This window comes from Eleginops maclovinus, chromosome 12 (assembly GCF_036324505.1).
Source record: "Eleginops maclovinus isolate JMC-PN-2008 ecotype Puerto Natales chromosome 12, JC_Emac_rtc_rv5, whole genome shotgun sequence".
In the NCBI taxonomy this organism is placed as follows: domain Eukaryota; kingdom Metazoa; phylum Chordata; class Actinopteri; order Perciformes; family Eleginopidae; genus Eleginops; species Eleginops maclovinus.
Window position 1 is genome coordinate 7,755,626 of NC_086360.1, and position 21,896 is coordinate 7,777,521.

Genomic DNA, 21,896 nt, shown 5'->3' on the forward strand with positions numbered 1-21,896 from the left:
ACGAAACAGTGCGTTAGTTTAGACTGTCACATTAAATTAATCCAATATCTCTAAAGATCACTGATAAACATGTTTTGTCTTTTTATGTTTGGTCTGCACAAAATGTATGTAACGTTTTCAATTTTCCATGATTTGTTATTTCAACCTGATGAAAGAGTGTAGTCATTGGACATCTATATCTTAAATTATGAAAGGAGCTGTAAAAATGTAGCCCTTATCTCCTAGCCCCTCCATCCTGTCTTATTTAAGAAAAGACCAATTTTTTTTACGTGAAACTGCTTTATTCAGTAGTTTTACCAGTTTTACTCACAGTGTCGCTTTGTTTTCAAAAGGAGTAGACTACTGAGGATAATTTGGCCTCCGGTAAAATCATCTGAATCTTAAGCAATCAAAGAAGCAAGCTGAGATGTTTGCTATCCGCTGAGCCGCATAGGAAAATCATAGATGATGAACTGCTTTATTACAACGTTACTTACAATGTTCGAGGAGGAGACTGCTGCAGATAATTCGGCTCTTGGTAAAATCCTCCTGAAATATGAAAAACTGAAGAAACCCTAACCAGGAGAATCTGACAGCAACCGTGTTGAAGACATCATCCCTCATGATCCCACACTATTTCACAGTGCCACAAAAGTGTAAATTGTAATTGTTTGGATTGGAAGATCCCTAGTGGCAGAAGATTACATACTTTCATTCATATAATTGTAATTTCAAATGATCATAAATGATTGTGATTTACAAGATTAGTTTCTTGAAAACGTCAAAACTGATCCTAACTGATGCACAAAATGGTGATGTAGAAATCCTGAAAAGCAATCAGAGAAGTTAATCATGTCTTTTATTGCTATGTGCTCCCCAATACAACAAACAGCATCAGTAGTGTACACTTCAATCTACACAAATACAGAGAAAAGCAAATAGAGCAGAGAGTGACTGACAGTCATGACAATCGTAGGCTAATACTTCAATGCACGGGTAGCACAGGGGCTATCGTTACATTACATGGAGAATCCTATGCAATAATATCTGTCTGAGGCTCAGGGATTGTCAATGTAACATCTACAACTATTTACCATTACAAGCTCTGCGTAACATTAGCAGCAATGTTGTATAGGCAGCAATCGAAAGAACAAGGGGGCAAAATGTCAAATGGTTAGACGATAGTGAAAACTACAGTACAAACAGCATACAAAAGACTTTACTGGTTACTGGTACTACACTATTAATGTTTTATTGGTTAAAATAAAGCATTTGTCTGGTCAGTACATGTTGCTGTGATGTAACAGCTCTGTTAACAACTTCAACAAAACAGCTGTAAAAAGACAGCTTTCTGACAATAAGTAAAACATCTCAAAATTGAGCATGTATATTTACATCTAATTTTTTGCAAAAAACAATGTAATTTCTAGGCTACCATGTTTAAAAAAAAAGTAGAAATCCATTGAAATCCATGAAAATGCAGATGAAAAATGGTCATTAGAAGTGATTCAATCGTTTATCTGCTGCAGCTTATTGACCAGCCGGCACTGCACATATTGTAAAAAACAAAGCAGAGCCCTTTTACTTTCAATAAATACTTACGTACTGAATGCTATATACATGTACTATACATTGGCACACAGGAGTGAGTGTGAATAGTTGTTCATTTGCTGAAAACACAACTGTGTCTTTGCTATTGCAGTCAGATGCATTGTGGTTGTGAAAAAAATCCTTTTTCTCTTTTTCAAATAAATAGCTTCTACTCTCCTGAACCATTTTCCACCATAAAAAAGCCATTCTGTAAATAAGTTGGGGGCGGGGGCCATGTTCCACATACAGCAAAACATTTTAAGCATCTTTGGCTTATAATGAGGCCTTGTTCATGCAGACACAACACTTGAAATAAAACCTTGTTTAGACTAATTGGTTGAGATGATCTTAAAGCTCCATTAAGCAAGTTTTTTTATATTTAGGAAATGTATCACATGATTGCATAATGTGTGCAAAGAGCTGAAACAGCTGAGAATGAAAACCTGCAGCCCACAGGGTTTAGCATGTTGTTTCCTTAACAACTCTCTCAGATTAAAGAAGCTGTGTTAGCACCAAACAGCAGAGAGCTGAAATAAACAACTAGCGGGGGTTAACAATCTTAAAGTTCAAGAGACAGATATTTCACCTGGGAGTTGGTTGAGACCAAAACCGAGCAAATAGCGAAGAGTGAATGCTGGATTTTCATTCATCAGGTGAACACAAAGATGTTTCAATGGAATGCTAATCAAGCTAACTCTCTGCTGGATGTGTGCTAACTGGTAATTTGTTTGGTAGTCTTACTGCCCCATAGTGGTAAAAAAAAAACAAAAAAAAAAACGCTTAATGCAGCTTTAAGGGAGTAAAATCAACAGTTCATGTTATTGTATAAAATAATCAAAAACAAGCAAAGACCCAATATCAATTTCAAGATGTGTGTTTGCGTCTTACATTGTCCCATCAAAGCATAAATGTCTTCTCAGTTGCATGGTGAAATTTTTGCCTCCATTTTTTATCTGATCTGGCTGAACAAGACACTGCTGTATTGAACACAAAGGATTGAGAACCCTTGTTAAATACGTTCCCTTCTTTGACATTTCCCGGCACAAACTTTCAAAAGGAGGGCAAAACAGAGATTTGAAAAGGGTATATGACTAGCAGACAAGGTAAAGGCCAGGATGGAAGGAAAATGTGTTATTTTGGGAAATGTAGTTATTTGCTTACCAACCAAAAATAAGAGAAGTTCATACAACACTTGTGCTGCACAGTAGAGATGAACTGACCGCAAGACGATTAGTAGCTTAGTCTAGCCTAGCAAAGACAAGAAACAAATAGAAAACAGCCTTGCTAAATGTTAAACAAAATATGTTTGCGCTGTTTTCTTGTTACACTAAGCTAAGCTAAACTAAACTAAACTAAACCAAGCTAAATTAAGCTAAGCTATGCTAAGCTAAGCTAAGCTAAGTTAAGCCAAACTAAGCTAAGCTAAGCTAAATTAAGCTAAGTTAAGCTAAACTAAGCTAAGCTAAGTTAAGTTAAGCTAAACTAAGTTAAGCTAAACTAAGCTAAGCTAAGTTAAGCTAAACTAAGCTAAGCTAAGCTAAGCTCTGCTAAGTTAAGCTAAACTAAGCTAAGCTAAGCTAAGCTAAGTTAAGTTAAGCTAAACTAAGCTAAACTAAGCTAAGCTGAGTGTTTGGTTGAACTAATGTTATAGAAAAATTACCCCCAGAGAACTTGGCATTCACATACAGAGTAAAGTTGCATATGTCCTTGTAACACTGTTACTGAAACATAAATGCTTTTATAATTGATTAACTTGTTTTTTTGAAAGTATCCTCAGCTTCTTAAAATAGTACTGATATTTTCATACACAGTATTTACAGCATCCTTTATAAATACCCATTTCAATAGAAACTGTAGAGCTTCATTTAACTGACATTGCTGGATCTATATAAAAAATGTATACAACTGCAACCATTTCCACTGGTTGTGCCACTTTGCATTTGTGGCCATAAAGACTGGTGTTTGATTTTGTAAAATGCAGTGTCTCTTCACATACTAGGACACATGGGTTCTCTATAAGTTAAGCGTCACACTTACATTTTTTGGCAAGAAATTGGCAGTTTGTAACGTTCAAGTACATTTTCAGCTGCATCAGAATGACCGTTTTACATCTTTGTGTCCATCACCTTCAACTTTAAATTAATAGCAAATAAAACCTCCCATCCAATGTGAAAGACCAGAAATTTGAAATGGTGGCGTTTAATTAGTTGAAACTTGCTGTAATACAATGTTAATCAAACGAAAAACCTCTGGGATTAACTTTAGGAACAACACAATTGTGAATGTAACAATTTGCACTGAAGTCATGTTGTATTTTTTTGTTACAAGTGCAGCATGCATTTCTGTTTTATTCCTGTACTGAGTTATACTTCTGCAGTGTGCATACATTTTTACAAATTGAATCAGCTCTAAATACGGGCCCCTCTTGACCTTTTCTCTCTCGCTGTCTGCTGAACATTTTCGGGAGGGCACGCTTCAAGGCTGTGCAGACACAGGGGCCCAAATTCATTAAATGATCAGAGAAAAGAGAAACCCGAGGGGGAATATGAACACCTTCTTCCTTACCTTTCACCTGGTTTTAAATAAAAGCCACCATTCATTGTTATATATACTGTTAATTTGGAGTAAATTAAATGAATAATAATTTATCCTTTGGCTATTTCGTATCCCTGAAATGATTCACTATTAACTAGCAATGCTTTGTTTCATTGATCTTTTCACATGGGATGAAATTTCCCTTGCGGTTCCTTCAATTTGAATTTACTGTATTATTTATTCCTCTCAATAAAATGAATGAAAGCCAATCAACTCAATTTAGGTAATATTACAGTCTGGGAGCAACCTCGAAGATGATGGATTAAAAGTCAATATAAGGGGCAAAAAGGAAGGGGGATTCTTAACAACAAAGTGAACCAGCACTTTTTTTCCTTTCTCTGGGTTTCTCTCTGTGGTGTTTTTGGAGGGAGAAGACTCAGGATAAAGCTGGATTATCTGCAGTACATTATTGAAAGTCCTGAAGGGAAAGGGGCGTCTCTTTCATCTCTCCACTTCAGAATACGCTGTGGGCCACCCACTATCTGTCACGCTGCCCGACCTTTGATCCTGTGTGGAATCAGCCAGGGGAGATGGTGCCATAGCGGGCAGCTTCCTGCCAGTGAGAGCAATGTGTGGTGGTGCCCGCCGTGCTGTGGTAGCGATCTTCGACAGGGTTTTCTTAAGCGGGGCAGCGGTGGTGGCGTGTTTCACAGCATTGACCGAGGCGGTGGATCCCTTGCCTGGTCCTTGTTTTCCTCTGCGTGTGCCATTGGCCGCTGCAGAGGCTGTTAATGTCTCGAGCAGCTGGGAGGCTGATCCGAAGCGGACATGATCCTCCGTCTCAGCCGCCTCCGGGAACAGAGAAAGAGCTCCACCGCGCTTGGTGCAGGAGTCGCAGCAAAGTTTGTTGTATCCTGGAATAGAGCAGTAGCGCGCTAGGACTTCCATTTGGCAGAAAATGGATTTGTCCCCATTACATGGCTCATCTGTAGAAAGCAAAAAGCAAATAGTGTGAGCCGAGTGCACATCACACAGTACCGAAAAGCTTTGAGTGATGGCCGTGGAAAGAGATCAAACAGGCTGAGAGTAAGTGGTGCATTACAGATCACTGATGCATTGCTTTCAGTGCTCAGAGACAGACAGTTTATGCCATGACACAACTGTAGCACATTTCATCAACAGAATGATGCTCATTGTACTGAAATCTGTTTGACAGCAGCTGCCTTTCTGGTACACACCACTATAAATCAGTGATAAGAATGGGGGACATATTGTGCTCCTTTTCAGGTTCACACCCTTATGCTGGGTAACAAACAGGTGTGTTTTCATGCTTGGGATTACTAAAATATTGTATTTTGTTTGATTTTAAGGGTGATTTAAAATTGGGACTCCCTTTTACTGTAGGTATGTAGTTTGATAAAGTAGTAAACGAGACAGTGTCATCTTCATCCCAGCTTGTACCTTTATTTCTGCTGGAAATCCTCTATGCAATCGATGTTTATAGCAAAGAGTTTAAAGAAGTGATTTTCATAAGCCGACATTTGAAAATACAAACATTCTTTACCCGACTATTGCAGTATGCCAGTAAAGATGTAGAATAATGTTGTAGGCAGTCAAAGCAAGACTATGTTATTTTCACTTAACAGGAGCCCAAGTGGCACTTAAAGCAAAATGCCATTTTTAATTTCATTCAAGATTCCTGTGTGTGTTTATGCCCTCTATTGGGCTAAAGACCAATATCAAAAATGTACCAAATGTTCGTATTAGCCTCTACATGCTAAGTAATAAATGAACTGTCTGTGTGTATGCAAAATGAACTTTGTTATGTTGGGCTTGATGATGGTTGAAAGGGTGTTTTACTCGTTAATTGTTAATAACACAAAATGAGTTTTTGTTTTTTTTGTCTATGTCTGTTGTGTTTGTGTGGCTATAGTGTGCACATTTGTGTTTGACTCTGGAGATCCCCAGGACAAATAGCCAATGTTCATGCTAGTGCAATTGGGGATCTTAATAAAGATAAAGGCCATTTCAGTCCACTCACTACAAATACACATGTACTGTCATAATGATTATTCTGCAAACAGGATGTTTTTAAATTGAAAAGTTATGTTCCTTTTGTCCAGGCAGCAGGTTTCCATTAATTTCTAATAGAATATTTGACTCAGCAGTTTTGTTGGTGTTGTGGGGTGAAGGGCAGACATTTTCTAAAATTGTATTTATTTATTTAATACAATAAATTAATGCACACTTAACGTTAATAGCCATGAATTGCATTACTTGTTATCGGGTACCAACGGCTGCCTGGAAGATTGTGACAAAAAATAGCTTTATGAAGGATATGACATGCTTAACAGATTTTTGTTATTAAAGAACCCAAAAAGGGCTGAAATGTTGAACCACATAATTGAAAATGTTTTTTCAGCAGTAGGTATTTCTTTTCTTTTTGTTTAATAAAAAACATGCTTACCATGGCAGGGTCCCTGTCTGCACGTTCTCACATTTTCAGGCTTTTCTCCGTTGCATTGATCTCCGATCCGGCAAGAGACCAGACGCCTCTCCAACCCCTCTCCACAGGTCACAGAGCACTGTGGAAGAGTGCAAACACACACTCACTGACATTGCAGCAAAAGGACTCCGCTTTTGTCGTGGAGGCAGCTCACACTGGCAGAAGTAATTGTTAGGATAACTGGCTAGGTAACAAGCCCACTTGAAATACAATCTGCCCAGCTGTGCCAGCAAAAAACATCAGCCATATTTCCTCAATCCCCCTTTTCAGTCTGGTTTTCACAGGAGAATCTGCAGGAAATAAAATCCATCACATACCACCAACACAGTTTGTGTCCTGGATAACAGGAAGCTCTTACTGCTGTTGGTTGTTTTCAATTTGCAACAGATTTACTTTACACAGCAGTTCCTGTGTCTGTCTCTTTTCTGAACCTGGCTGAAGAGTTTTTGTAAAAAGCAAAGGGAAGCTCAACTTTACTTTTTATAAATTATTTTTCCACAAGTTTAACGAAAGATTACGTTGGATTAGAGTTCCTAATATGTATTGCATTTTTGGGGTATGCACCAATGTCATATTTGTCAACTGATGCTGATGTCTAGAGTTACAATTTTGCCGATGGATGTTTTACTGGTTATTTTTTTCTCATTATTTTTACACATTTTTTGAAAAAAACATTATATTAATATTACCTTTGAATGCACACAAGCTCTTTAAAATACTTTCTACAAATGTTTTTACTCTGCTGTACTATTATCTACTTATTGAGGAGATTAGAAGTTGAAACAGTCAGTGGTTGCGTTTGATTTCCTTTGTCCATCATAATCCATTATTACCCGTCATTTTTGGATGATAATGAATACAAAAAGATTAGCATAATTAGGATTATCAGGATTCAGGAAAATTATGGATTTGTATCCATCATAAATGATTTCAACACCAAAAAAATAGTGCTGTAACACAAATTGTACAGTTGCCTCATTCTCTCCTACACTAACACCACTTTAAGTGTCTTTGTATATATATAATAAGCTGTGCTGCTGTATCGACGCCATTGGATGTGATCTCAAGTACCTCCCACCAGAACATGGGAGGTTCCGGATCGGAGCGTGCCTGGCCCGACCCTCCAATCCCAGCACACACCTTCAGGGGGAAGGCTAGAAAAGTGGTTGAAAGCCATCAGTCAGGGCTCTAACTGCCTCACACCTCTGTTTAGATTTGTCTGTTGTTCACGTTGCTTGTATGCCATTTAACTCAAGTTTAACTAAACAACTTTATTCATGCCAAGAACTGGTTTAATGTTGCTTTCTCTTTTCCCTTCGAGCTGGAATGTAACAACAAATAATCAATGTTTTGTTATTGTAGCAATGTATTTTTATTGATTTACGGAGAATAGTAAAAATCCTGTCTGGTAAAACGTTGCGTTAAATGACCAATGAGATATGCCCATTCGTTACTATTATGCCACTTTAAGTTGATCTCAAGCAGGCTACACCTATATGAATTTGTCTTCCAACTATAGAAACACACTCAAAAAACGTATTTCCAAATATTAATAATTGTATTTATAGGAAGTGATGTGTCAACACACTTCACAAACAACTTTATTACAAGCAGTTTGTGAACTAAATTAGATAAGGACAACAAATATTATTATAATCTCCAATATTTCTTTTAACTTCATCAAAATAAGTCTCTATCAAACTCCAAAATGAGGTTACACAATTGTGATTGAGCCTTTGGCCCGCTATTAAAAGTATCACAATATTTATTAATTAGCAGTTTTACAAGCTAGGTGTCTTGGCAAAATTCCTAGAAAAAATGCTGGAATAAGTTATTGCTAATATAAACATTTCCTACTGCTGCAGCTTCACATTAAATGCATTCAGCTGGAAAGCACAAGGTGGCCTTTATTATGATGTAATCACAGGAAATGTAAGCTTTGTTGAAAATGTTTGCCCGCAACAATAATAGTTTGTTTAGCCTCCCCCAGTTTTTGCTGTGCCTATCAGTCCATAGTCGCCAATCAAACATTGTAATGTTAACAATTACCACTTTAAATAAGGAAGGCATTTAGGAGTGTGTAAACCATCAATTGTATCTAAGCAGATGATCAGTGAACAGACGAAAGCAAGACATCATGACACCAGGTTTGGTTGACCTTAGCTGGCTGCTTTTTTTTGTTTTTATTCGTAATGTGGCTGTTATTAGACTGATTACCTGCTGTGGCCACCAACTGTGGGCGAATGAAAATGTCAGGGACACAATTAGTCTGTTTATTCCTCACAGCTGTAGCCCAAATTAGTTTTTGTGACTCAACCAAGATAAAGGAATAAATACATTTAAAGGTCCCCTATCATGCTACTTTTCAGGTCCATATATGTGTTTTGTTGCTCCACTATGACATGTTTTCATGCTTCAATGTTGAAAAAGCGCTTTATTTTCCTCACACTGCCTGCACATAAATGACAACTTTTCTCTCGTCTGAAAAACGCTCTGAAGAGCCCATACCCCCACCTTTGCAAAAGTGCACACTGCTCTGATTGGTTAACTGGCGACTCTGCTGTGATTTGTCAACCGCTTAGAGATTTGTCAAATGTCCCGCCCCTGAATAAAACTGCGAAAAAATGGCATCACTTGTGGTGCCGTACCAGTTTATAACAAATAAATAATGATAGATTATCAGTAATCATTTCAAAGTGACACAGAGACACCGGATTAACCTTCAGCAGCGTTTGTATGACTTTCAGCAGCGTTTGTATGACCTTCAAGAGCGTTTGAATGACCTTCAGCAGCGTTTGTATGACCTTCAGCAGCGTTTGTATGACCTTCAAGAGCGTTTGTATGACATTCAGCAGCGTTTGTATGACCTTGACAGCAACGTTTGATCACAAACAGCAAATTGACTGTTTATAGCTATGGCTCTGTAAAGTGAAGCAGTTTTCTTGCTCTTTCTTGGCTGCTAGTTCAGTGAGTTTTGGTCATACAGTGATGAGACTTATACCAATGGAATCCGTGGAATATCAGCTTTCATATGATGTGTCGCCGTAGCTCACTCGGTGCTATGTAGCGTTAGTTTGTTTTCATTCAGTGCTGATTTAGACGCTTGGTGTTGGAATTATGTTTCGTTTTGGTAGACATGGTTAATATGGTCTGGTAGTGGAGTTTCTTCCCGTTAAGTGGGTATGCCACATTAATAGGTTGTTAAATGTTAACATGCCCTGAGACGCTGTTTCTTACAAGTTGCTGCGTCTTTGGGATTTTAGCTTTTGCAGACCCATTACATGCACACAAACATAAATAACACACTACAGGAAAGGGAAAACCCCAAAAAGCATTGTATGGCCCCTTTAAACAAAACATTTTAACAAAATATTGATAATTGATAAATAACATTCAAATTAAAAATAATTATAATACAAATATTTACATCACGACTAGGAAAGTGCAAACAGTAATTTAATGCATGCATATTAAGAGCTCTCTCCCAACATGGAGAAAAACCATGATCTAAAAAAGATCGGAACCCACACAAATCCGCTGCTAGCATTAAGAATTCCATCACATTAACTTTCGTTCTGCTCTCCACCACTCAGCAGTTTGTCTGCTTTCAAATCCCTCATTTGGTAGAATAGAGGATATAAGACAGGCGTGTTTTCAGATGAGATGAGACATCGCTTTAAATTAAATATCATACGCCTCATGGTTCATTTTTTTACTTTAGAATGACCTGCAATTATCAGTAAAGCTGCTACGGCATCAACACAAATAGACAGAGAAATTAAATAAGTTATCAAAGACTATATCAATCCGACAGATTGATGATAAATGAGGTAGTAGCTAAATGACACAAGCCCAGACTACAGAACAACAGCGTTTAGCTCCCAGAGAGTTGATCGGCTGCACAATTGAAGCCCTATGCTATAAGAGTCATAAGACCATTTCTCTTTTAAAATAATCATATGGATACTGCACCTCTGACCAGGCTCCGGTCCTCCACTGGGCAGGACAGGAGACCCTGTTGCAGGGTCTGCGGCTCTCTGGCTTCTCCCCGCTGCAGTACTTGCTGTGGACAGAGCGGTTGGTGCCCTCGTGGAGGAACTGCACACAGCGGACCGTCCGGATCTGGAAGCCCAGGCTGCCGCAGGTTTTGGTGCAATGCTCCCATTCCTCTGAGATCCATCTGGATGAATCAAAAAGAAGATTTTAATGAAATTATAAAACAGGTGTCGCCGGTAATTAACCAAAAGGTACGCATTTTTGAAACACACCAGCAAAATAAATATTCAAATCTAACCGATTAAAGAATGTCAAAAAAGTTCTTCATTTATAATCCCACTTCAATACTCCGTTCAATGAAAGATCGCAAGTTCACTCATAGATGCATAACAATAACAATCTTGCTTTTATAATGCTGATAGACCACAGCGATAATCCCAATTTTGATTGCTTTTTATTAAATGGCTTTGTTGAATGTCTAATTGGTCAAAATGGAAATTTCAGAGGTTGTGAATATTTTGTTGTTACACACTGAATAAGACAGCATAACATGACTGTTGCTAAGAGGATCTCCGGACAATGTGCAGATAAATCAATCTGCAGAAATGAAATACAGCGGAACCTTTTTGATGATTCACTTTTATATTTGCGGAGAGCATGAGACTTTGGATTCATGATGGCTAAATTCTCCCCAATAAAGAAAGGAAAAACAGCGCAAGAGAAGGAAAGAGGTCAAAAGAGAGATACTGAACCTCAGAGAAATCAAAAGTTAAGACGAGACGAGAGGAAGTACGTTGTGGGCTCTGGCATAGTTTAAAGAACGGTTATTGGAAAAGAAAACTTCAACAGCTTTGGACAGTCACAAAAACCTTGATTAAAGCTGCCGACACTATGTTTTGGGCTCTATGATCACCCTGTCAGGTTTTTTGTTTTTCATTAAAGAACCCCTCGCTGCACTTTATCTCTTACTTGACATCCGTACCTTAACGGTTGCAAACAGTACTTTTTAACTTTCAAATGAAGCTAGCTGAGGAAAAATAACAAAATTCCTTCTGAACTGTGTTGGAATGGAAGTCAAAAAGTCAAAAAAAGAAGTTCCTCAGAACTTTACCGTAGCAAATATTATATATTTCTAAAGCTAACCAAAGACAATTGTTAGTTTAACCTTTGCAAATGTGGAAGCAATAATGGAAAACCCCAATGACTGATTGGAGAGCAATTGTAGCATGGACAGCAGCAGGACTCACAACTTTCGTGCAGACATTTATGGTTTCCAGTCGATGGATCCCACTCACTTTATTGATCCCTGGACTTTTCCACCACCATGAGGTCGAATTTTGTGGTTATGAGTGAAATATTTCAGCATCCATGGATGGATTGCTATGACTTTTGTTCCAGACAATCATGTCCTCCTCAGGTTGTATTGGAATGACTTTGGTGATCCTCTGACTTCATTTTCCGGTCAGACTGGGTCCAATACTTTGAACAAATATCTGTAGAGACACATTCTTCACCTTATTGTGAGCTGTAGTGAATTCATGACAATTTTCAAACATGTTTGTCTTCATCGCAGTCAAAAGCATGTTGTTGGACCTTGGAGGCGAATGTTTATTTGCGCTAATCTGGTCAAACTGGAACCATCTTGTGTCAGTTCAGTTGTGTTATTTGGTCATAATAATGTCCAGTATTATGCTCTGTCAACTTTGAAAAGGACATATTACAATATGTCCATTTTCAAGTTTCATCTTTGTATTTTGTGCCTGTACTGTGACATGTTTACATGCTTTAAAATTCAAAAAGGTATTTTTCTTCCTCATACTGCCTGTGCTGCAGCACTTCTTTTCACCCTCTGTCTGAAGCCAGAGCCCAGTCTGCTCTGATTGGTTAGCTGGCCAGTTCTGTTTTGATAGTCAACCGAGAAGAGATGTCCTGCTCCTTAACCTATCACGTACCATGTTTTTTGAGCGCTAGCCAATACAAGAGCAAGTGTTAATATTGACCTAACTATGCCACGGAAGTAAATTCAAAGGAGTCACATGGAGGCGTTTCAGGCAGGGGGGATTGTGTGGGGGACAGAAACTCCCTCTGGAGGGAACATTGGGCTTTTGGCCTTTGCAGACCATTTACATGCACAAAAACCTATATAACAAACTATAGGAAATGGAAAACCCCAAAAAGCATAATAACGCCTTAAAAATCTTCGGTCTGCCATAGCTTACTTTTTTTCACCATTACAACCCCACAATTGTTTTTATTGTTGTGACAATTTTTTTGATTATGACTTGTGTGGTCCCTCACTTCCCTGAGCTAAGTTGATGTCAACAAATGTGTATTTCTATCTAAACCACAAAGCTATTCAACAACAAAAAAAAAGGCTTGAATAAAAACAGCACATTCGTACACTATTTAAGTAGCATTATTATTATTATTGCAGACGTAGTGATCAATACGACTTTTTGTTGTGTTGTAACATAGACCTGACTTAAAATCAATACAAACTGATCTACCCTTTTGATAAGTCTAAGTAGAAGCGCCTTACAACTCCCCCTTTATAGTGAGCAATCTCAGTAAAACAACCAGAGCCTATAAGGTTGACCCCATACTTATCTCTCTTTCCCAGAAACCTCGCTGTGTTGCTGTGTAATCACAGGCAGATTGATCAAAGTGTAAATCTGTAAAGCTGTCTCAGTGCAACTTAATCTTTTGAACCACACTTCAGACCTCCTTCCTTCTATTCGATAGCCTAATATTTATTTGGTTCCTGTAAACAGTGGGGCATACCTAATGCAAACAGCTAACGTGATCCGCCACATGCAGCATTTCTGAATTATCTAGGGCCCTTGAAAAAAAGGAACAAAGAGCAGAATAGAAACATGAAACATGTCTACACTTACAAGTTAAAGCTTAAAGGCTTTTTGCTTTAAATTTCAAGTGTTAATTGAAGATATACTGTATACCAGATACACCATATATACATTCACTCAGAAGTACTCTTGGGCTTAATGCTTTGTTTAGGGTGTACCTTCACTTTAATGGTTTCAAAAAGTTCTTCAGAATACTTTTGAGAGAAATAACTTTAGGGTAAATGAGTGATACAATCCCTCTTATACAGTATATAGCCCTGCAATCACAAATAGGCTGTTGAGACGGCGAATTATGCGGGGTTTCTGAAAGGAGGGGACAATCCAGCAGAATACTAAGTGATGCATTTCAGGCTCCTTTGCAAGGCAGCGCTGTATCCAGTATATTCTGGAGCAGTTGCAAATCGCTTTGAAAACACCATGCATTATGTTTAGATTGGAAAATTAGTTTGCATGCAGGGGTGAAATGTTGACTAAACATAAAGCTTGAATGCTATGAATGCAGTGAGACTCTTTCCAAACTTCTCATAGAAGTTGAAAATCTGCTGATGCTTCTTCCATGAAATTCAAATTTAGTGCATCTAGCCGTACAAATACTGATTTATTTGTGAAGGTGTTGCAGAAGCAGCCACTTAATGTTTGGCTTTTGACAGTTAAGAGTCAGGATTTATTCTATTCTAGAGAAACACATTCCTCGTAAGTTTTTTATTTGTAGTTTCTGTTTGGTTTGGGTGCCATAAACGATGTATTGTATTACGTTGGAGGCAGAAATCCCTGCAATAGATTCAACAAACTTGATAGATCGGGGGAACATTTTGTGATCAGGGTGAAATTACCCTTTAAGAGAAGATACTATTTTCTGAGAGTTCTACAGTAGAAGAAACATGATCAGAAATACAGTATGTTTGTTAAGAAGACAACAGCTTATTTAAATTGTCTGAATTTACATATTTAGAGACCAAACTGAAAGTAAGTGCTCCTGAAATAGTGATAACAATCCCCATTTTACAGAAAACTGTGTGCATACACAAACGAGTCTTGTTGGTCAAAGTTGAACCAACTCAGTCTGCAAACTGTGTTGGAGGTTTGAATTGAACTGCTTGGATCAAAATTAAATTTGATAGTTCATCAATGCTTCCTGTGAAGTTTGGCTTAGCTGGGGGGTTTGTTTGTCTGATCTCATTGAGTTTCTTATTCGTCAAACTTGTTTTTTGAAATATTGCCTTGTTTATCAAATTTTGTAAAGGTTCTCTGAAATTGGATTTGCTGGGTTTTTTAAAATGGTGATATGATTTGACATCTGCTGTGTGTGCACAATCATGTAACGTTCTGAGGCTGCAGTATTTTAGAACAAGAATATAAAGAGTTGCTATTCTCCTCTGGGATCCTCTCATACATGTCAGCATTTTGTATTCAGCCCTGCACACTCACAAATGATGTGAGCCACAGGAGTGTTGTCAGGAAATCCTTTGAACTTTGAAGTGCATAGAGGATTATGAATGTGTGTACTCCAGTTAGTGTTTCATCTGAATTACAATGACAACCAATTAGTGTATTGCACAGTAATTTGATTTCTTCCCATAGGGGTTGAACAGTTGTGCGGTGTCCGAGTATGTCCAGTTTACATTCTACCTCGCTGCCTTCGTGCAGAGTCCCAGAACAGGAGAGAGCAGTTTGTCGGATGAATCAAACTGCATTTATTACATATTTCCATAACTCTTTTATACATGTCTCTTCATCATCAGAATGTGAATTTATTATTTTCAGGCAGTGTCTGACTTTTATTTCTTGACATTTTAAATCACCTCCACTAGAGTCTTCTGAAATCACTGTCCTGAACTAAAAAGATGAGTTACAAGTCAAGTCATGAAGCAAAGGTTTGAAATCTACCAATGATGAATGTTCCAACTATAGAGGAAAGGTGGACAAAAAACTAATCAAATGACATACAGTATTCTTTTAATCCTCAAAAATGTTTTGTATAATGGGAAATGTTTCATGTGCATCTTGGGATGATCTGCATAAAAGTGAATATATTAATTGATAATCGTCATATATGTCTGAGACAACATTCCCGTTTAGGGGACAAAAAGATCAATTATTAAAGTTTGCTCCTTCTCTTGATGGCCAAAATGTTTTATCACCTGCACCAACAACTTGACAAGAACAAAAACCTTCAGTCATGTATGCATATATATGGAAACGTTATTGTTTGATATCAAAATGTTTAAAATGGCTAGCCTAATGCCAAACTAGTGGATGTGTGAGGATATAAGCTAAATGCTTATGCTAATTCAGCATGCTGTTGTCAAGCTGATGTTAGGCATATATAATTTCGATCAACTTAGTTTTAGGTGTTAGCATGCTAACATTTTCTAAGTAGCACTTAACTTAGCAAGGTTTGGTCACATGACATGCTCATTCTCTGGAAGCCAATGTGACCCGTGCCAATCCATCCACTCATTGTCGATGTATTTCACTGAAGAACCAAAAAAGATTCATATGTCACCGAGGTCAGTAGAATTTATTCTCTGGGGGCCATGGAAATCAGCACAGCCTTGGCAATACAACATAATAGTTGTTTCGATATTTCAGTCTGGATCAAACAGACCACTGTTGTACCCAGAGCCCCGCAGTTAACACTGCTAACAGGTTAAAGTCTCATGAACACTTTGAAGTGGATGAAGTTTAGTTAAGATCCACTGACATGGTTGTTTTGATATAAAGTGTGTCCTACAGCCTCACAAGAGAGGTTGAAACATAAAGCATCAGTCTCTGGGATTGCTTTCTTTTGGGGTTCAAATAGAGTCCATCCAGAAGAGAAGTCAATCCATAGTAAGAGATTCATACATGACACAATGACTGAATATATAATTCAGTGTCGGAACACAGCAGCATTTGATCTTTTGGCTCACTATTTCGTTTGGTTTATTATTCGACAGAACAGCGTGGTCTTCAGCCTGACGTTGCATCATCTCACAGTATTGAAAACTCTACCTCAAGGGTGTCCAAACTACGGCCCGCAGGCCATTTTGAATCGGCCCTCAGCAAATCCTAAAAGTATAATGGAATATGGCCCACAAATTAAACTTTTGCTTGTCTTATATTGTACTTCTCAAATATATATGTTCAAATATATTAATGAGCTCAATTTTCAAATAAATTTAGTCATTTAGATTTTAAAACATTTTCCCAAAAATATTAGATGATAAAAAAGCCCAATAACTTATTTCTATAACGAGCTTGAAATTGAACCTTCATATTTACTGTTATTATCAGCAATCCGATGCTTCTGTTTTAAGGAATGAGCTGCCAACAAAATAAATGAAACCCTAAAGAGAGATGGGATTTAGGCTGTTTTTCCCTTGAACCATTTGAAAGTATCACGCATTATTCACCTACATTTGATTTGTCTTGCTAACTTATAACTTAACTTATGAGGCAATATTCACCTCTATAAGTGGCCCAGCTCTCCGTGTATTTTTATGTATGTGGCTCTCAGTCAAAAAAGTTTGGACACCCCCGCTCTACCTCATGCAGCTTTCAGATTTGGATGGAGACTTTTGGCTTCAGCTTTTTAAAGTGTCTTGGGATTTTACAGACTTCACAACTAATCAGCTTAAGCATCCATTTATTTTACCTGCTTGTCAAGGCCCTGCATTTAGACTTCTCGGATTTTGTTATTTTACTTTCACATCCAGGCTAGATATCCGAGTGTATAGCTATTACACACACTGTGTTTTCACCCAGAGAAGCTGCTTTCCCCTTCTGTTATCTCATCTCTAACCCAGCTGTCACCGCTTTTAAAACAAGACTGCTATGATGGAACTCTTGGGACACCACTCACTGCTCCCCTAACAAGTCCCACTGGAAGGATGTACTGATAAAAAAAAGTACACCTGTCCTGGCCCTTGGTGCAGCAGATTTATGGCTACACAGTGTAAAATCATCCCTGCGTTTAGGATTAATCGGCTTTGGCTCAGTTGGTTTGAACCTCTCTTGAAACTACAAGAAACTGTTTTACACAAATTAATGGACAAGTTCAATTCCAGATTAATGATCGTGCAGACATGCAGTGGGGAATCTGAACTGCTGAATTAATGACTTCATTAAGTGAAGACCTTTTCACACCGCATTACATTCCTCAATTGCGAAGTTAAGCTATATTTTCCTTAATATTTGTGTAGAAATCCTCAAAACACTTCACATGTATTTCTACTTTCATCCTTTTTTAACACTCATTTTTTTGTAATTATATTTTCCTTGTAATCCTAATTAAAGGTACATTGTTCATTTCAAGGCTTTTCAACTCATTGATCCCAATCTCAATTTAATCATTGTGATTAAGAAGGTTAAACCTTTATAAGTTAAATAAAAAGAAATGGAAATGCGGACACTTCCTCTCATTTTGTTGAACTATTACAAGGAACTATCAATGAACCATGTTATTAAATCACAAAGAATTCAAACTTGGCCAAGATCTGCTTGCTTTCTATTGTATTTTATGTATTTTGGGCTTGAAATTCGCAATTTATTTCTCAAAAACCCACCCAAAAGTCACAGCTGAAAACACAAGACATATTAAAAGTCAAACTTCTTCTGCAGTTTTAAACAGACAGCCTTCAGCTCTTCAGGGCACAACAAATCAACATCAATATGTAGAGCCCAAAACATTGTACTTGCATAATAGGTTTGAAGTTTAAATAATTCATTATACAAGTTTGAAAGAGAAGATTTGTACACATTAAAAGAACTGTACTCATGAAAGACATCTACCCTACCAGCTACTTATAACAAAGTTAGCATAGTATGTGATGGAGTCCATGTGTAAGCGAGTTGGTGTGTGGATGACTTTTTCATGCAGAACAAGAAAACAAACATCCGATGGCCACAAAGAAGAGACATATACACGAAAAAATGGTTGATAAGATTTGAGAACTCCTGTCAAAATTCAGGCAGACATTAATTTAAAGGGACCATATTGTTCAAATATTCAGATTTCATATTTGTATTGTGTGCATCTACTGTGACATGTGTACATGCTTTGATGTTCAAAATGTGCTTAATTTTATTTATACTGCCTCTTTCCAACCTCTGTTTAAAACCAGTCAAGTCTTTCTCTGATTGGTTAGCTGACCATAACTCCCTCTGGAGGGATTTCAGCCTTTGCAGAAATGTACATGTACAAAAATATATATAACACTACAGGAAAGAGAAAACCCCAAAAGCATAACAGAGCCCCTTTAAGGAAGGCAAGAGACTCTGTTGAGTAAGACCAAAGTAAAAAAGATGACTACTTGACTGTGGTTCAATCCGAGTCATGTCGTGCCACCTGCAAATCTATATATGCGCCAACCGTCATCAAGACCAGATGATGTACATACAGATATGTACAGACCACTGGATATTGTCCATATTATACAATGAGAAAACAGCTTGACAGGGTTGTGATTTTAACACATGGTTTATACGACAAAGATGAAAAATGCCATTTAATTGCATTATGGGTTCTGAGCTTGACTCATTACTTGGATAACCCCCCTCAAACACTAGTAGAAGTGACAAGCTGCCATTTATTGTCAATGTCACCTCCAAGTAACTCCATGCTGCTTGCCTTATCTTGATTCCTACTCTGGAGCAGGAGGTTGAACTTTATGCAAATGTTATTTCATGTACAGGATTGACAAGTCTGAGACAGCAGCAATCCTGCTTACCATCTATTGGCTAAAGCTCCAAAACATTGTACGTGAGTATGCTAAGGAACAGGACATCTATAAGAGGTTGACCAATCACAACAGAGCTGGCAAGCTAACCAATCAGAGCAGACTGGGCTCTGGTTTCAAACGGAGGGTGAAAAGAGGTGTTCCAGCACAGGTAGTATGAACAAAATAAAGAGCTTTTGTACATTAAAGCATGTAAGCCTGTCACAGAAGAGGTACAGTATACAAATTTGCCATACTAACTTTTAATGAGCTTTCATTTTAAGACAAGAGTGAATAGTGCATTATTGCAAAAAGACTATCAATTGGATGGTCAATGGTTTGATCCCCAGGCCCTGCAGTCAACATGTCAAAGTGTTCTTGGCCAAACAAGATACCCAAAGTTCTCCTTTGCTTGTCCTTTATGGTCATTTTTATATAATTTCTCATCAATATGATGTAATACTTTGTCTTAGCCAAAACACACATTCTTATCTGGTAATTGAGGATAGAGGATTTAACTGTATACTTCCCTTACCTATTTAGGTGTCCCCTACATTAATAGATATATAAAGAGCAACACAATCCAGGACCAAAACATAAAGTTATGAGCCGAGAGCTTTGAGGAGCTGAAAAAATAAATATAAAGATGGAAGGAAATCACAAATGAAATATAGTTCATCTTGTAAAAAACAACAACGATATTTTTTCCCTATTCCCACACTACACATTACAGTTAAAGAGAGGCTTATTTAAATTCAACTCATGCTGACAGAAGCTACTTGAACATTTTTATCTTAATAGACTGCAGCCTAGTCCCACTTTGAATCTAATCAGCAATTTCCAAAAGGGCTCAGTATCTTTTCCTAGGAGGCAAGCAGTTGTAGCAGTACTCACTGAGGCTGTGTGCAGTCCTGAAGGTTACACATTCTGCGGATCGGTTTCGGCTTCTTGCTGGCATCGCAGTAGCCCCGATGGACCATTTTGGTGTCTCCTTTCTTTCGACATCCATACTTGGTGTACTGAAACCCTGTAAAAGAAGTGAGGACCTTTTGTTTTAATATGAAAGCTTTCTGTTTGTCCATGAAAAATGTTATTGTATTTCCTTATTAACAAACAAACAAATAAACAAACAAACCACTACCAAAGAAACTTCTTTAATTAAAAAAAAACCTTATATTTGAAAAACAGCTTCAGCTCAAGAGAATATGAACTAAAGAAGACACAATAAACAACACAATCAAAGGCTGCCTTCTTACAGCAAGTGCAGTGAGCACATTTCAGATAATCATATTTAGAAATGAAGGAACCAATATATTCCTCTCTATTCTTTTCTAATTTAATGGTAATTTTCCCCTTACCTCCGGCACAAGGCTTGGAACAGGGAGACCAGCTCTTCAGAGCCCACTCAAACGTCTCCTCCTGGATTACGTTGTTGTTGTTGACGGGCACCGAATCTTCGTGGATGATGTACTTGTACATTAAAGTAGACCGTGTTTCATTATCTTTGGGTATAATCTGCAAACAATGGAAAGAAAGAAAATCAAACTAAACACATTACAAAGAAAGCATCTTGCTGCAGCTGTTTTGCATGAAGGTACTCTAAGTGTAAATGTGTGCAAATGATTTAATAGAATTTCAGGTAACAGGACAGTAATTGAATCTGCAGTTTCCATAATTTGGTAAACAAAAGGTGTAATTGGTTGAAGAAGGGAATTATCAGACAATGGGGGAGTTTGTGCTTGAGATAAGACTGAAGCCACTATGGCATCGACAACGGAAACATATTCTCTCTGATCTATTTTTCTCTGGGTCTGGTAGGTTTTACAGGGTTTCTGGAGACTGGAACACAAGGGAGTTAATTTCAAAATGGAAACTTTTGACAGTATTATATACGCTGCAACAGTCAAGAACTTCCTTCAAACTTACTTCAATAACACAACCTTCAATGTGTGATGATATAGACATACTTTTTTTTTTTAAGGGGCTTTTTGCCTTTAATCGGACAGGACAGTGGAGAGTGACAGGAAAGTGGGAGAGAGAATCGGGGTGGGATCCGGAAAGGACCACGGGTCGGGAATCGAACCCGGGTCGCCGGCATATGGTGCAGGTGCCCCAGCCAGTCGCGCCACGGGCGGGGCTATAGACATACTTTTTAGATCGAATAATCCAGTAATTCATGGTGAACTTTGTGAGCGTTTGCCATGAAGTGAGATCAAAGTAAGCATGGAAAATACCCCGAGCAGACTTACATTTAGTCATCCATTTTTTTGTTAGAGACAAAATTAATGTTAAAAGGATGATCATTTTTGTTCTTAGAGTTGCAACGTGTAAGATATGGCCACTAACCTGTAATTATTGTTATTGTTATTTGAAACAGCCCGTATATGATAAGTTTTTGGTCATAACTCGCTGTTTGTTAGTATTTATTTTTCTATAACAAAACACTGTAAATTATGTTCGTAAGGATTAAGTGGCAGAGTTCCAACCATGCCCCCCTTTGTTTTTGAGCATGTTGGCTCATGACACAAATCGCATATTCAACGTTTTTTTGAGTTTACCAACTGAAACATCAATGTGTTGACGCTAATCCTAACCTTAAACCAAATCATCAATCCTGGTTGTTTTTAAGAGAAACTCCCTCTCCTCTGTCTTTTCTTAAAAGAGGCCCGATTATGCTTTTTGAGATTTTCCCTTACTTGTAGTGTGTTGTATAGGTTTTTGTGCATG

General features: G+C 37.8%; 1 protein-coding gene across 1 annotated transcript in view; it reads right to left on the reverse strand.

Annotated features, from left to right (window-relative positions):
• Positions 1-821: 821 nt before the first annotated feature.
• Positions 822-21,896, reverse strand: part of adamts3 (ADAM metallopeptidase with thrombospondin type 1 motif, 3) — a 139,325-nt gene continuing 118,250 nt past the window's right edge. Inside the window, exons 18-22 of the mRNA XM_063898319.1 lie at positions 20,528-20,684; positions 20,064-20,196; positions 10,583-10,790; positions 6,572-6,689; positions 822-5,090 (exon numbers count right to left, since the gene is read on the reverse strand). Coding sequence (XP_063754389.1) covers positions 4,606-5,090; positions 6,572-6,689; positions 10,583-10,790; positions 20,064-20,196; positions 20,528-20,684 — 1,101 coding nt within the window. The 3' untranslated portion in view covers positions 822-4,605. The remainder of the gene's footprint in view (positions 5,091-6,571; positions 6,690-10,582; positions 10,791-20,063; positions 20,197-20,527; positions 20,685-21,896) is intronic.